This window comes from Diabrotica virgifera, chromosome 2 (genome assembly GCF_917563875.1).
Source record: "Diabrotica virgifera virgifera chromosome 2, PGI_DIABVI_V3a".
NCBI lineage: Eukaryota > Metazoa > Arthropoda > Insecta > Coleoptera > Chrysomelidae > Diabrotica > Diabrotica virgifera.
In genome coordinates, this window is record NC_065444.1 from 277,372,049 (window position 1) to 277,390,548 (window position 18,500).

Below are 18,500 nucleotides of genomic sequence, written 5' to 3' on the forward strand. Positions count from 1 at the left end.
GTGCAGAATTCGTATAAATGTCTTTAAAACATGACTCATCAAGCTGATGGTTCGGTAGTCAATACATACACATTTTTGGGTATGTCTTAAAAAAGCCGACAGCAGCCAATCCGTTATTATATAGCCAGTTTCATATATTGTATTATAAAGATGAAGGAGAGATCTTTTACCTGAACTTTCGAAGAGCTTTATTATTTCACTATGTGTTTCATTTGGTCCCGTCGCTTTTTAGGGTCTTTGCTAATTTTATTGCTCGTTCAATTTCGTCCATAGTCATGTCAGGTCTTGTAAGTACTTCGTTAATTTCAAGCTCGGGCCTTTTAAAGGGTTAAAAAGTTCCTCAGTCTACTTTATGTACTGTTTATTTTACCCAAATCAGTGATAATCAGTTTTCCGTCTTCACCAACGATGTTATTTGCATGTTTTTTGTTCTGACCTGTCAATTCTTTCATTTTTTATACATATTAAATGTAGCATGTTTTCCCTGTAACTGTTCAAATTGTAAACATTTGTTTTCGAAGTATTTTCGAACTGTTGAACAGCAGTTGAACAAGTAGATGTCAGAAATAGAAGAACAAGATGACTTGGAAAAATAATAGGTTGATCTAACCGCAGAGAAGAAAGTGAGAATAACCTCGTTATCTGAAAATTAAACATGAATATACAGCATCTTTGATTAATTAATTAGCAAATTCAATTATTTAAATTAGTCTGATTTTTGGAGCTTTTGAGCTGAAAAATGGCAATTACTAGCCACTGAGATGGATTTTTTGAGGAGGTCAGCAATCTAGAACACATAAGAAACGACGACATTAGACAACCAATGGAAATAGAAAGAACACTCATAGATGATAGATGACATCGAAAGACAACCGATGGTGTGGCACGGACACGTAAAATAAATGGAGAAAAGAAGAGTTCTTAAAAAAGCTGTTAGAATGGACCCCACAGAAAAACGAAAACCAGGAAGACCAGCACCACATGGATAAAAGTCATCTCTAAGGCGTTGTCGCAATGAAATTTAAGAGAAGAAGACTGCCACAATAGAAAGGCGTGGCGATTAGGAAAGAAAATGTATAAAGCGCTATATAACCGGTTTAATATACAGAGTGGGCCAAAGAAAAGAGTCCACCTCGATATTTGGCAGTATTTATTGGATTTTAAAGAAATAACGAAACAGGTCGATTTTTGATCTAAGGGGAACCTATTTTTACAATACATACATCTGTCATTTGTCAACCCCCTCCCTTTCACTCCCCCTTATTTTTACATAGGGAATAGGGGTCGTGTGCTAGCTCATTTGAAAGGTTATTCAATTCTCTATTCAGTAATATAAACATTAATATAATTATTTATACAGGCTGCCCAAGAAAAAAAAATAATTAAATTAATTGTCACAAAAAAATAATGTATATAATTTATTTATTTCAAAATATGTACATTAACTCTACTGTTGTCACAAAACAGAAAAAAATGTTTTGATAAATTAACTTTGCTTTTCGCTTAATTTCAATATTCAAGCTGCCATCCATCTGCCTCTTGGTAGGTTGAATATTGAATTTAAGCAGCAAACAATGTTTATTTATCAAATAAACATTTTTTTCTGTTTTCTATCGGCAGTAGAATGTATTTTGAGTTAAATAAATTACATACATTCTTCTTTTTGTGTCAATTAATTTATGTCAATGTTAATACTACTGAATAGAGAATTAAATAACCTTTCAAATGAGCCAGCACACGATCCCTATTCCCTATTTAAAAATAAGGGGTGGGAGAAGTGGAAGGGTTGACAAAGGACAGATGTCTTACCGTAAACATGTGTCCCCTTAGATCAAAAATCGACCTGTTTCGTCGTTTCCTTAAAATCTAATAAGTACTGCCAAATATCGAGGTGGACTGTTTTCTTTGGTTCACTCTGTATAAAATAACATTATAATGATTTCTTTGGATATGATTTTAACTTCTATGTGTTATTTAAGTCTGTTTTCCGTATTATTTCAAAAATATTTACTTATTTACAAAACTTTAGGTCACTAATTTTAGAAGAGATCCTTTCCAATCTTCCAATTCCTCAGCCACTGGCAATAGCCCACTAGAGCAGTTTTGTCCGTTTGATTAGAACTGCCCAGAGGAACAAATAAAGCCAATTCGGATATTGGTGATAAATCTGTCCATCAGATTAAGACAGGGTCGGGTTTTGGCTCAATAAACTACAGGAATGTCATCAATGGCCTATAGATGTCGTGGATATTGAGATAAGGTCCGATTAGTCTGCATTATGTAGGCCAACTCCTGTGATGTTGATTACAAAAAGACGCAAGTTTATGTCTAATAAAATCAAAGATAAGGTACACAGAGGAGGTTTTTAATTATTTCTAAATTGAAATTTTTGTTTAAGAAAAAAAAATTTTAGATACAAAAAAATCGATTTTTCGTCCAGATTATTTCGGCCAGAACTTATGAAAAATTACAATTCCATATAACTAAAAAATAATTAGATTTTAATTATTTTTTAATTATATTTTTGATTATATTTATAATATATAATTAAAAAGTAATTAAAAATTATTATACAGTATAGCGTGAACCAATAAAGTAACCTAATACGTATACCTACCGAGAAAATAGCCCTGGAAAAGTGGTTGGGTTCAAACTACATAGAGAATATCTACGAATATTTTTCTAATTTATGCGTCCCTTACTTTTTTTTGAAATATATTTTCCGTGAGATCTATTTTTTACTTTTTAGATTTTTTTATTTAAACAATATACAGATTCCTCCTCATTCCTTGAGCCTTTGTCAGGGTGTTTTGGTACGCAGGTATAGTAGGTTACTGATTTTTCTACCTATTATAGTTTCTTCCATCCCATTCGTCTAGGACTTGCTGTTGTGGACGGTCGTAATTCAGTGGCAAGAACTGGATTCATAAACCAGAGCCAAAACAACGAGATTTTCATTTCTAAAAGTGAAACGAGCCGTTCACCGTGCTTGGGTGGGTACTTTAAGCCGTCGGTGTCCCTGGGCTAGTGTGAGCGTCGGCACTAGCTACTTCAAACAGGGTTAAAGATGCAAGTAGCGTCGGAACCTGTCCGAAAAATCTACAAAAAAAATGCAAAATACGATAATGTTATTATTAGTACTTGCTGAATTGACAGATTAAAGAAACAAAAATATGTATTAACAAATATGCATAAATTGCAAATTGGTTATGATTACACTATTGGCACAAAACATCAATACTCTCCAACAATTATTTGCAACTAGAAACAACACACTAGTTCCAATCAAATGGTGATAATAATTAATACAGAGTGTGTACAGAGTTTATACGAGGAAAGTGCATTGTTGATTAATGTGGAAAATAGAATGCTATTCATGGTTAAATCAATGAACTATAGACTAAATACACATAATATATATTGATTAACTCATTATTTTGTTTATCAATATTTTTTATAACAAAATAATAGAAACAGTGTCGACGTTTGAATACCTGGGAGTAATAATATCAGAGGATGGAAAGCTAGACCAAGAAACCTCAGACAAGGCGAAAAAAGCAAATAAGATCTACTATGCACTAAATAAAACAATATTTGGAAAGGAAGAAATAGATAAAGAAATAAAACTGAAGGTATACAATGCAATATATGTACCAACTTTAATATATGCAAGTGAGACATGGGTACAATGCAAAAATAGACAGTACAATAAGCGCAGCGGAGATGAAGCATTTGAGAAAAATAGCAGGAAAAACGAAATTAGACTGAATAAGAAATGAGGATATTAGACAAAGACTGAAACAGGTATCAATAATACCAAAAATCCAAAAGAGAAAATTAAAATTGTATGAACACATTAACGAAATGGACCAGGGAAGACTACCCAAGCAGGTGATGGCATAAAAAGGATATGGTAAAAGAAGGAAAATGAGGCCAAGGAATGGATGAATCGATCAGATTATAGAAATTGGACAGGAAAAAGGAAAAACACATCAACAAACGAAAGAGTTAGCAAAGGACCGCAAGAAATGGAAGAGAGAGATAGAGTGTGAATAAAACTTCCTACGACCTAAAAGAAGAAGAAGAATATTTTTTTGCTCTCTTGCAAGTAATACTTCTGTATATCAGGGTGTTAACTTCAATACCAAATACAGATTAAATTTTAGGTAATTGTTCTAACAATTTTTTCTTCCCTTCCCTTCCCTTCCCCTCCCTTCCCTACCCTTCCTTTCCCTTTCACTCCTCCTCACACGTATTTATAAATAATTTTTATTTTTTCGGGAGAATCGTGATATCGAATATTCTTTAGGGAAATTTGTCCCTTGACATCCTCTGAATATATTATAGTATTGGCACAGTATAAAGAGGGACAATAGAACCATGATACTATAAATAACAAGACAATATATTGCACATCCGGAAGTCGTGACGTAACTGGAGACCGGCAAGTTCGTAATGGTTCGTAATCATTCGTAATAGCCGATTACTTTGAATTGTTCGCGGTTGTATTTTATATTTTATCTTTGACAGTTATTTTGACTGGAATCTCGACACTAAATTCTTTTCGAATACATTGAAGTTTAATGTTATTTTACTAATTGGATAATTTCATCACATAATGCATACAAATCCCATTTAACTTTAACAAGAATTCAAATTCAACTTCCGGTCTCCAGTTACGTATTCAATGCGCGAACTCGGACGTATTTGAGCTACGGGAAAATACTATCTCTTTATTTATAGTATCATAAGTAGAACCCCTCTTCGAAAAATTGGAAGTAAAATCTGTAGTCGCGCAGGACGACCGCGCAATGTTGGCAGTCGCTTTTGCCCCACTCTCGCATTGCTATTCGCATAGAAACGTACGGCTTTTAACAGGGAAAACCCGCATCCACCACTGGTGAAATACCAATTGCGTACTGCCGGTATTACTTCCTGAGATCAAAGCGCCGACAGAAGAGTGATTTTACTGTGGAACCTCTATATACTGTGGTATTGGTTACAGTATTGCGTTTTTCAGTAAATTTAGATTTACTTATATTTCCTTTATATTTTCTGTCTTAGTCTATATGAAGCTATATTGTCTATCTATTTATGTTTTCGACAATTGACAAAAACCTACGTTTTTATTTTCTAGTCCTTATTTTTACATCTATTTTTAAACAGAATCTGAAATCCAAACAAAGCGTTTTGGCTAACGTGCGAAAGTATAATTGCCTAACTATTATGCACCATTTGCCTATTTTAAGCATGTGTTTGTTTAATTATTGGATATTGGTTAAATACTGAGTAAGACTTTTAGTACATTGCTTATCAGGCTAATTTCTCATAAATGTGTGGGCTCTGGTATGCTACAATGTTTGCTCAATGTGCATAATATTCTCTATTTCTAACAGTATTGCATATAGGCCATTTTTTTAAATTGTTTCACTTTTTATGATTTAAAAAAAAACAAAGCAAAATTACCTGTACGTCTGTTAGGGTTTGGCATCAGGTACCCCTCCTAAAGATTTTAGAAAAAGGTCTCTAACATGTTTTCAGCTTTTATTCATTTTTTTTTTTGTTTACTGCTCTATAACAACTTACATTTCTTTCTTATTGCAGTACCGTCTCCTATCAGAGGTTGGCTACCATCACAGCAATCTTAATTTTGTTGGCTGCAGCTCTGAACAACTGTATTAAACTGCACCCATACTACTCCCTTAAATTTCGCAACCAGGAAATCCTCCTATGTCCCACATTTCTCTTTCCCGAGATTTTTCCTTGGATTATAAGTCTTAGCAGAGAGTACTTTTCTCCTCTCATTATGTGGCCTAGATATTCCAGTTTTTTCGTTTGTATGGTTTATATGACTTCGCATTCCTTCCCCATCTTCAGCAAAACATGTTGATTTGTTACTCTTTCTGTCCATGGTATTTTCCACATTCTCCTGTAGCACCACATCTCGAATGACTTAATGTTTTTTTAAGTTACAACATTTAAAGTTACATAATTTTACTAAATTTCTAGTTATCTTGGTAGGTAAATCTTAATTAATATAAAGTGTTTCGTGTTACAGAATACAACAGAAACAAAGAATTTATACGGATTTCACAAATTTTCAAAAAAATTTTCAATAATTAGGAGTAAATTTTAATTTTTAAAATTTTGAGTGCGTTGTCTAATACAGAAGATACAGAAAAACAAACTTAAATTCTACAAAATACTATTGTTCTGTCGGTTCTTTATTTTATATTCTGCAAATTTCTCCATAAATATTTGTATAACCTAAAAGACTAAAAGACAAAACTTACTGGGGCATAAAATAAATTATTAAACAAATTAAACTAAACTTTTGTTCAAAAACTGAGAAATTATTTAAAACAATGTGCATATTCCGGAGGTGAACGAAGTAGTGATCATGACGATAAATGTTTGTGAGAGTTTTAGAAAGTATGGGATTCAACGATAAAAAGTTGAAGAGGTTAAGAAGATTCCGTTTTTTTGGGAGAGCGAAGGTCTATTTGATGGTGCGATGGCCCATGTTGGTAAGGACAATGTTTTTATTATTTATATACTAGCATGTTTATTGTTCTCAGTGTAGTGTGTTCGGTTTTCTTAAATTTAAAAATTTGGCCAGATCTGTAGACATCTGTGCTAGTCTTTGAGCTTTATTGTTTACTCTAGTGGAAAGAATATTCCACTTACACATTATCCCTATAATTAATATTTTAAGTATGAAGATAGTTTTTTATGGCCCAACACGCTACTTTCAAATCTCTCTTTTATAATTAAAATAGCCTGGGTAATTATCTAGAATTAAAATCCTTCCTTGCAGTACCTCTTAGCTACCTCTTAGAATCCCTTAGTTTTTGCTTTTCAATTAATGACCGAGCCTATAAATTTTTAAACAGCCACGATTTAAGGCATTTCTCAGCTACCGTCGAGATCTCTGGTGACGTAAATTTATTTTTTTGATGGCTGGTGATACAAGTTTTTGCAGTGAAAACCCCACTCGTTGGTGAGTCTTAAATTATCTTCTAATCCATTCAAACAATGATAATGATTTTTTGTTAAAGGGTTTTTGGCACGTCTAATTTCAAACCGTGCACAGTGAAGTTCAGCCCAGCACCGTTAACTATCTGTCACATATTGAAGGGGCATCTATCTGGGTTCCTTTTGAAGAGGAATTTTTCTACCTGTTCGCCTATTTAAAAAACGGAAGGGTTAGCCCCCTGCCATAGGTTTTTTTTGAGAGTTCATTAACTTTTATTTATTAGGTCATTTAGCAGTCAATGAACCTTTTACTATTTGGGATAGAAATTCGTGTATATAACTAAATAAAAAAATTACATTGATATTGAATTAAGTAAATTTAATTCATTGTATGGATACATTTTTCTATAATTGTTGTTACGCAATTTTTCATATTACGAGTAGATTATGTGCTGCTTTTATTAAACCAAAAAGCTTTTTCACGTTTAAAGGGTTGTAGTCCAAAGTTTTTATTTAATGATTGTTTATGAAGTATAAGTAAATTTTGTAAATTCATTTATATCGAAAAAAAAAACAAAAAGTTAAAAATATTATTAGCAATTACTATCTTATAAAATATGTGTTGCAATTCTGAATAATTTTTCTTTTATTCGTGAAATACCAAAGTGGGTCATTAAAATCGTCATTAAAAATACGAATGATATTCCTTTACTGCGTCTTAAAAATCGTAAATATGTCGCTAGAAAATTAATTAAAGGTAAGTATTAACATTATATGCGAGCTGCATCACAAAGTTATACACTAACGTACATCCTCTTAAAACCTCTAAGTATTCCGCATCTAGAGCGAAGTAATACGCTCAAGTAGTTTTATGCTTTTTTTTAAGTTTTGCCTTAATCAACCTTGTACTTCAGATCTCATACATTTTAGGTCTTTAGGTATGGAGTCTTTGACCTACATTATAAGTTCTCGGCACATATTTTAGTCCAGGCGCCAGCTCGGTCACAGTGGCCTGTTTAATTCTGTTGGGCAAAACCAAGTTATTTTTATGTACTTTTTGACTGCTGATTACGAATTTTGAGGGTGGATTGCGATCCGACTGGTCAAATAATTGTTATAAACAATTTAACTGTTTATAAGACTCTAGCTCGTAAACTAAGAAAGATATCAATAATTTTTCAAAAAAAATTCGTTCCTTGAATAAAAATAAAGAAAATGACGTTACTAAACTTTAATTCAATAATGCAAACTCGAGATATTGTAAAATTAGTGCAAAATGGATGCAAAATAAGTATTTTTCGAAGCGGTTTCAATCGTGACTCAACTTTGACGAATACAAAATAAGCTTTACGAAGTCTCATTTTAAAGCTTAATTTATAGACTTTCAAATAAAATTTGTTAAATTACTGTATCTTTATTTGTTTTCAAGTTATACCTGTTTAAAATTGCAATTTTCTTTAAAAAGTTATAGATTAATTTGTTTATAAGGGTTTTAAGGGAGTAGGCGCAAAATCTTGGTCCAGTGCTATTTAAACGTATTAATTTTTTTTAATTGATTAATTTAAACGCAGATTGAAAGATTACATTATTTTCGAGGGCCGAAAGTCCATGAAAACTTCTATAATGTTGATTTGAATAAGTTACAAGGGTGAAAAAAAAAATTTAGTGTCATTTTTTATTTCAAATATTTTTTTCAAAAGAAACTTTTTGTTTATTCTAAGGGACTTCCGGCTCTTAGTAATAATATAATCTTTCATTTTGCGTTTAAATTTTTTTTTATTTTATTTGATTTTTTTTATTTCTGTTAGTTTACAAGCTAAAGCCATATAAACAATTTATAATCAATTAAATTGTTTATAACAATTTTTTGACCACTTGGATCGAAATTCACCCTCGAATTTCGTAATCAGCAGCCAAAAAGACTAAAAAATATTATAAAGAAAATATAAAAAACTTTGATGGACATGTCAGAATTTGAAAGGCCTCTGTGGCGCCTATTTTTTGAGAAAGCTAGAATCTTTTGAGATTTGGCTTTTCATGAGAATTTTTAAAGTGGACCGAGCATATTACGAACGAAATGGTGTTGCACAGAATGGGAGGAGACAGAGAACTTTTGATCGCCATTAAAAAGAGAAAAACAGTATATTTGGGGCACATACTTAGAAATGATTAATATGAATTATTACAGCTGATTATGAAGGGTAAAATCGAAGGGTTAAAAACATCAACACTCCAAAAGAAAAGGATATAAATCTGAAGAGATATAAAGTTACAAGCCTACAAGAATATAGCACTAAAATCTTATACCAAAACAGATTAAACGAGATACTACTCGAGGAATACCTAACTGCTGAAACCAACCAATTATACGAACATATAACGGGATGTAATTATTCACAACGCAGCCCAAGAAGCTCTAGGTGAAGAGACTAGTACAGTCCACATATTAGCGGGAAAAATCACTTGGAATACACAGTTGGAAGAGCAAAGAAATAAGAAACGTACAAAAGATCGCTGAACAGTAAGAACCCTGAAGATAAAGTGATATACAAAGATCAACAAGGAATATTTAAAGAAATAACAAGGAACAACAAAAACGTAACATGGGATGCAAAATGTAAAGAAGTTGACTGTTATATTGAGCGCGATCATGAGCGGCTTGGAAACTAATAAAAACCTTGAAAACTGACACATCAAACAAAAGTCGAATACAGCCCATCCAGATAGATGCATGGAAGGAGCATTACGCAAGGGAACTAAATGAAGACAGAGATATCTATAACACTGATTCACCCCAACGTATACGAGTACACGGAAAATATGAATATAAGAACAAATATAAAAGCACTTAAATCCATGAAAAACAACAAAGCATCCGGGCCGGAGAACATACCAGCAGAACTTCTAAAACACGGAACACCAAAACTAATAAGGTATCTTAAAGTGCTATTCACAAGATACTTGAATGGGGAAGAAATCCCGAATAGTTAGAAAGAAGCATGGATTACTCCAATTCACAAAAAAGGTCCAAAAGATATCCGCGGAAACTGGAGGTATATCTCCGTCACTAGTACCTTTAGCAGGCTGTTTGGTAAAATGTTAAAAATCATGATTGGGCAAGTATACGAACCTCATGAAATTGAACAGCAAGCCGGTTTAGAGCTGGAAGATCATTATTTACCCTAACACAACTTAATGAAAAGAAAGTTGCAAGAAGCCAGGAAATACATATTGTATTTGTGGATCTCCCAAAAGCATATGACACGATTCCTGTGAGTAAGCTGTGGCAGCCTCTTGAACGATCTTTGACGATCTTTGCAATGAAGCACTAAAACACTGGAGAAGATCTTGTTCAGGGATGAGAATTCAACTTGACGATGATACAACATTGTATACTCTACATTTCGCGGACGACCAAGTCGTAGTAGCAGCGGATGAGGAAGATTTAGAATTCATGACAAAACGGTTATTTCAAACATATATGAAGAGTGGGGCCTTTCTGTAAATAGAAACAAAACGCAATACTTATGCATCGGGACTGAAGTAGAAGATCTAATAGTTAACGAACAAGAAACAATCAAGAACTGTGAGGAATATGTATATTTGGAAACAACAAAACAACAATCAACAAGAGTGGGCGCACCGAAAAAGAGATAGAGTAAAGGATCGTGAAAGGAAAAGGGAGATTGGATGCCTAAACCCGATGCTATGATCAAAAGAACTATCTTATCAAAGAAAACATCTTATCTTTAACTCCATCTTTAAAAGTATAGTGCTCTATGGATGCGAAATACGGCCACTTACTAAATCCCTGGAACTACGCCTACTTGCATTGGAAATGGACTTCTGGAGAAGATCGGCTAGTAAATCAAGGCTTGAAAGAATACAAAATGACCAAATCAGAAATATAATGGGAGTCAAGTCAACCACCATAGACGAAATTCAAAGGAGACAACTGATCTGGTATGGCCATGTAGAAAGAATTAACGACGACAGACCAAGGGCGGATCCAGGGAGGGGGCCATGGGGGCCATGGCCCCCTCCGAGAATTAAAAAAAATATAAATTTAAATATTTGCAGTTCAAATGTTTTTAATTTCAAACACATATATATGTACAAAACAGGGGATAAATATGTTTTCTGGACTAGAATTAGGATGTTTTATAAATCAAAATGTTGATAATTTTACAAAGTGCCAATTGTTCGAACGACTTTGACAGCCATCAAAATCGTATCAATTTCCATATTCTATACACACAAAGAATAAAAAAGAAATGAAGCGTTACTTGGGTCACTAGCTCTTAGAACAAAGGAGTTGGTTAGTATTTTCGCATAGTCAAAAGGAATTGTTTTAAAAGTATTGCATTTTATTTTTCTAATGAAAAATATGGTCACAATAAAGGGATGACAGCCCAAACCCTTGTCACGAAACCTTTAACATCTTTCACCAAACTCATGAGCAAATACAAACCCACGAAAAAACATCATACCCCAAGGAGTGCGTTCAGGTTGAGCTGGATTTTCTACAAAGTTATCGCAACCCTCAAAAGTCAGTCATTAACCAGATAGACTCTCAGAGGTCTAAACAGATACAAAAAAAAAATAAAGAAAGACTACTACCAATAGTAGGGTCTATAGTGTTCTTATCTTAGGTCGACAAAATATTCCTCTAAGAGACCATCGTGATGATGGCTTTCTGCTTCTGGACGAAGATGCTGGACCTAGCAATAAGGGGAATTTTAAGGTTTGAAATCGCATCAGGAGATAAGACTCTTAAATAACACCTATCCACAGCATCTTCCTGAGCAACATACCTTAGTAGCACCAGTCAAAAATCAATTAATGTTGTGGTGAAGAAATAATTGAGCAAATAATGAATCAGGTTCAAAGTGCAAATTATTACTCTGTCTGTCATATTTGACGAAACGACCGACGTATCCCACGTAGAACAGCTTTGTCTAAATTTGAGATACATGCACAATAACAACATTCGTGAAGACTTTGTCAAGTTCATTGACGCTTATGAGAATCTAAAAATAATAATTAGTGAAAATCAAGAAAGAGGGAAAGAACAATGCCTGACAGAAGAAGCATTGGGAAAAACAGTATTAAATTTGGTGAAAGAACTGCACTTGGATCCGAAGAAATGTGTAGGAATCGGTACTACGGCAGGAATGGTGAATTTTAAGGCACTTCTCACACACGGTAAAAGTAAAAGTGGAAAGTGCCTTAATACTCACCATTGTAACCCTAATTTTTAAAAATTACTCCCGTACCTCCGGTACCTCTCTCCAAAAACAGTTCATGGCCCCTCCCGAAAATCGGTCCTGGATCCGCCCTTGCGACAGACTGCCAAAACAAATTCTAAAATGGACGCCAAGGGAAAGAAGGAAGAGAGGAAGGCCGAAACAATCATGGCTAGGCGGAATTCAGAAGGAAATGTCGGAAAGGAATCTTCACCCTGGAGAATGGAGCAACCGACGAGCTGGAAACTGGAAACCGGAAGACGAAGATCGCTAGAAATAACCGGGATAATAATAATAATAATAAATCGAAGAAAAAACTGGTCCTGGTAGACGACAAATATCCTGGCTGAAGAACATTCGCGACTGGACCGGGATAAACATACAGATGCTTTTAAGAAAAGCTTAAGATAGAGACGAATTTGCAATGGTTATAGCCAACCTTAGTGAAGTCGGCACTAAAATAAGAAGACACCTATTTGGCTCCCCTACTATTATAAGTTCTCGACACATATTTCCTTAATGTCCCGCTCTCGGGGATAATTAGAACACATCCCAATTTCTCTCCTACTAAGACGTTCATAATGACGTTGTATACCCAGAAGGCTCTACGTTACTTCGAGCTTTTATTTTTGCTTTTAAAAGCTCGCGCCCGGCTACATGTTTCCATGAATGCATAATGAGTGCGAAAACGAAACGTAGAGAGCTATTCTCAGTGTCGGACAATTTCAGAAACGTCTTATTTCCCGCTGGAATCATTTCTTGGCACGGATGGTGGTCTGCATAATTTGTTTTTGAACAACCTTGTCATGTCGCGAACTTCTTATGAAAAAAGGAATGGAAATGGTGAGATATTCGTGAAAATAATCAACAGGATAATTTACGTTTTTGTTCTTTATAGTCTGGACGAGATACTGAAGTAAAATGTGTTAAAATGAAAATGAAAGATGGTTTATGCTTACTTTTGATTCAGAGTCGATACACAATCTAAAGGCAGCTGTTTCTGCCTTACGACGTCCTCAGTGGAGCTGCGTGCAGACCTCTGAATCAAAACGAAACCAAACTGTCTATTTAAGAGAAATTTCAAAAACAGATTAGGATGCTCTAGCAACATTTCTTAAAGAAAAGAGAAAAGTCCCAGATACATAATTCACTATTCAAATAATAGTAAATAATTATTTAAACCTGAAACTCTTCTTATTGGAACCCCTTTGTGGAACTCCTTAACCCTTAAACGCCCAACCTTTTACAGGTTTCATGTAATCCCAAGGGTGGGTAAAAAATGTCCACCTCGAAAATAACTAATATATTTATTGAGAGTTGTTACAAATGTTAGAAAATGAATTAAACAGAAGGAATGGAAAGAATATTGTGCATAGTAAACACAGCATCTTCTAAAATATTAATACTCTGGGCTAATTAGCAAAATTCATGGAAAAGTTATTTACCAGCAATATTATTGTTGGAATCAAATTATAAGATCCTATATATTAATAATATAGGTATGCAAAGTCCGCAGATAGTGTGCTACTTTTTTTATAAACAAAATGGCGCCGACAAATCGTATTTTTTTTTTCAATTATTGCTCTATAACTCCGAAGATTTCAAATTTACAACAAAAACACCCAAATAAAAATTCACCGCAATTAAATTCTGCATAGAGACATGTTTTTCCCGATTTCTTCGGAGGAAAATTTTTCACGGAATATGCGGGTTTTCCCAACAAAATCTCTAATTTTCAAATAAAGTTTTAGGAAAGTAATTATTAATCAATAATTAAATAACTTAGTGACATTAAAGCTTTCTTGGTATAGATTGTAATTCCAGAAGCCGGTAAAAATTAAACGAATATTTTAGCAACAATTCAATTGTTAATTAACAATTTACGATCGCAATAATAACCAAAATAATCATGATACAAAATCAAAATCATGATCAAAAAATCTCGAATTTTCAAATAAATTTTTTGGGCAAGTAATTATTTATTAATAATTAAATAACTTGGTGAAATAAAAGCTTTCTTGGTATAGATTATAACTGCAGAAGCCGGTGAAAATTAAACGAATATTTTAGCAACAATTCAATTGTTAATTAACAATTTACAGTCGCAATAACAACCAAAATAATCATGAGACATTGATCAAACTCAGAAAGAATATAAAGATGTGATGCCCATTTATTATTTTGTCGACAAAATTTAAATTTTTCATTTTTTGCATAATATTTAAATGTTTAAAAAAATAGTTATAAACAAATTAACATTTCTCAGAAATTGTTTATTATATTATAATTTTAAAAAATACTTAAAATGCGTATTTCAAAGGTCTTAAAAATGAATGCTTTAAAAAAATTTTCCAACCATTTGCAAAAAAGGTATGAAACAGCAAAAGTAAACATACGATTACACCGTTGTTTATAATTTGTTTTAATTTTTTCAAAGTTTAAAAGTGAGTTTATGGTACAAACTAATTACTCTCAAAAAATATCAAACATTAGTTCAATGGTTATATTTTAATCAAAGATTAAAAATGTTTTTTTTTTGTAATTTTTAGCGCGAAAGTAGGCTTGATGCAGATCCGGAGACGGGTTATAATACATAATTTTATTTATTAACTACTGTACGTCGCGCGGCATTCGTCGCTTTGAGTGAAAATTTTAGCTACGATACTGTATTAGTCTACTTTCGCGCGTGTAAATTACAAAAAAAATATTTATAATCTTTAATTAAAGTATAACCATTAAACTAATAATCAATATTCTTTGTAAGTAATTACCTTGTACATTAAACTCACTTTTACGCTTTGAAAGAATTAAAAAAAAGAAGGTGTGTACTTTGTACGCACGTAAGAAGTTATACTTCTATTATATGATTTAAACGAAATTAATATACTTTTTATTTATATTTTGTTTAAATATTAAACTAATTTATACTTACTACTTCTCAAACATTAGAACAGTGCCAAAAATTAAAATAATCAAAGAATAAAACACACACAAACACATTAAACAAGCCACAAATGATATCTGAACATTAATTGTCGAAAAAATTTTTAACTAAATACGTATTTTCTGAAAATACAATTATATAATAAATATACTTACAATCATAAAATGTATTAAAAAAACAAAAAAGAAAGTTTCTATTGGGACTCGAACCAGCGCTGATAAGCGCGGTTGGTATTGGAACTCATTCGCCTTCAACGCTTAGCCACGGACACTATGTATCATTATTTACGAAGATCGACTAACTAAACGGATTAAACTTGTGATATTTTAATATTTTGAAAATTGATCAAATTATTTTAATTTTGAATTGAAATGATTTAGAATTGAAAAAATACAACAAAACATAGAGTAAGAAAACAATATATTAGGTGAATATTGATAGAAATTTTGATGGTAATCAAATTATATAAATAAAAGTATTACATACTATGTATTTTGGCAGATCAAATAGGTAGGTTTATACCCATGATACATTAACAATTATTACGTACCTGTTGCTTTTAAAAACTATTTAAAAGTCACTACAATATTATAAACTTTTTTGTTTCTGTCCTCACAACAATAAAACTAATATATTATACATTTGTTTACCTTTACCTTTACCTCCAAACCACAGCTGTCCTACAGCTGCCATATCGGATAATTTTTGACATGTCATTTGAACATCCAATCAGAACAAAGTTATAATGCGCATTCGCCGGGCTGATAGGTTTTAACATATAGAAATTCACCCTCTATCGCCGGTAAAGAAGTATAACTTCAAAAATATAAACAACGTAGCAATCGTATGTTTACTTTTCTCTTTCATAACTTTTTTGCGAATAATTGCAAAAAAGGTTTAAAGCATTCATTTTCAAGATCTTTGAAATACGCATTTTAACTATTTTTTAAAATTAGAATATAATAAAAACTTTCTGAGAAACGGTAATTTGTTTATAACTATTTTTTTTAACATTTAAACATTATTCAAAAAAATTAAAAATTTATATTTTGTCGACAAAATATTAAATATTCATCTCATCTTTATAAGATTTCAAAGTTTGATTAGTGTATCATAATTATTTTGGTTATTATTGCGACAGTAAATTATTAATTAACAATTAAATTGTTGCTAAAATATTCGTTTAATTTTCACAGGCTTCTGGAACTATAATCTAAACCAAGAAAGCTTTTATGTCACCGAGTTATTTAATTTTTGGTAGATAATTACTTATCTAAAACTTTATTTGAATTTTAAAGATTTTTTTGGGAAAACCCGCATTTTCTGAGAAAAATTTTCGTCGGAGTAGATCGAGAAAAACATGTCTTTATGCAGAATTTAATTTCGGTGAATTTTTATTAGGTTATTTTTGGTGTAAATTTAAAATGTTCGGAGCTTTGAAGCAAAAACTGAAAAAAAACACGATTTGGGGGCGCCATTTTGTTAATAAAAAAAGTAGCACACTATCTGCGGACTTTGCTTATCTATATTATTAATATATATAATCATAAGCTTCGATTCCAGCAATAAAATTGCTGGTAAATAACTTTTCCCAAAAATGGCCTATTCTCCGATAATCAGCCCAGACTATAATATAAAAGATGTACAAACCTTACAACAAAATAACGATGTACATCAAAATTATTAACATACCATTAAAAACGAGTAATTCAGATTTGTCGATGTTTTCGACATTCTTCCTTTACGTACTCATTAGTGTGGCGAATAATTATGTCGATTATGTAATTATACGTCGATAATTATGTGCATTATGTTTCTGCCAACAAGAAATTATATAGAAAACTTTACCCAAGGGTGGACTTTTTGTGCCCACCCATATTTTGAATTCAAGATATTACTTTTATTTTTAAAAATATCGGTAGAACCAAATTAACATTCGACAAAGGGTCGTCTTTTTAACAATAAATAATTTTTGAAAAATTTTGGAACAGCTAATAAATATGTTATAAGGGAATACGCATTAGGTGGACATAAGACAATACTAAGTTAACAGCGTAGGCGCAAAATTTGCGCCCAATGCTTTTTAAATGATTTAATTTTTTTTGAATCCTAAGCAAACTAATAAGTATTTTTGAAAAATTCAAGCACAGAATGGAAGATTAAGGGCCGAAAGTCCCTTAGAATTGACAAAAAGTTTCATTTGAATGAAATATTTGAAATTAAAAATCACACTCAATTAGGGGTCGACAAGACAAGAATTCTTGTCTTGACAACAACTTCTTGTCTTTTCTTGAAAAAAAATCGAGAAATTTTAAAAAATCTTGTCTTGGCGTTTTCTTGACAGCTTGTATCTTGTCTTGACTCAAGAAATTTCAAGATGTTGAAATTTCTTGATTACCCGGTCCGGTGATTCGTACGCCAAATTTGATTTGTAGTTGCATGCTTAAAATAAGCATTTTGTATGTTTCGCACATATTCTTAACTTAGCTGTCCAGGATTTCATAAAAATGGTTGAACCAAATCATAACAGTGTCGACATCGAAAAGGATTTTGATTATTTGGAGGATAAGATCGAAGTAGTATAAATGATACTGCTTAAAATAAACATCTCAAAGTCAAATTAAACATCTCAAAAAAGATCAAAAACTCAGGGCAAATGCAATTTAGACTTAAGTGTTCAATAAATTAAAATACGTTATGTTATGTCAAAATAATGTTATCTTTTTCACAAATAAATACGTTTTAGAGTTTTCACTATTAGTCAAGATATTTCAAGATTTCTTATTTTCTTGATAAGAAATCTTGTTATTGACATAAAATTTCTTGTCTTGAAATCTAAAATTACTTGTTTTCTTGATCTTGTCTTGAAATCAAGACAAGATCAAGACAAGATCTTGAAATTTTCAAGAAGTTGGCGACCGCTACACTCAATTTTCTCTTTTTTTTTAACCGCTGTAATTTATTTAATTAAATATTATAGAAGTTTTTAGCGACTTTTGGCCCTAGGTAATAACGTAATCTTTTATTCTGCGTTTAAATTTTTCAAAAATACGTATTAGTTTTCTCAGGATTCGAAAAAACGAATGCATTTAAAAAGCATTTATCCAAAATTTTCCGAATACGCTCTTAAAATTAAATAACGTTTTGGCCAACATCAGGTAATTATTTACAGTTTTCTCAAGTTACGATTAATAAACGCGAAATAAAAGCAATTCCGTCTTTTCATGTAACATAATTAATGGGAGTTTGGTACCCTTCCAGCTTCCAGCAGCAAGATACTCGAAGATTTATTATCCAGAAGGCGAGATCAGATATTAGAATTCGAAAAAAGTGGT

The 18,500-nt window shown here is 32.2% G+C and overlaps 1 protein-coding gene across 15 annotated transcripts in view; it reads left to right on the top strand.

Moving 5' to 3' along the window:
• LOC114338023 (disks large 1 tumor suppressor protein) overlaps positions 1-18,500 on the top strand; it is a 1,799,868-nt gene that overhangs the window by 1,006,536 nt on the left and 774,832 nt on the right. Inside the window, exon 1 of one of the 15 annotated variants that reach the window (XM_050644683.1) lies at positions 6,420-6,527. The exons of the other annotated variants lie outside the window; for them this stretch is intronic. Within the exon in view, the coding sequence (XP_050500640.1) occupies positions 6,435-6,527 (93 nt within the window). The 5' untranslated portion in view covers positions 6,420-6,434. Of the gene's footprint in view, positions 1-6,419; positions 6,528-18,500 lie in introns of those variants that run through there. 15 annotated transcript variants of the gene reach the window in all.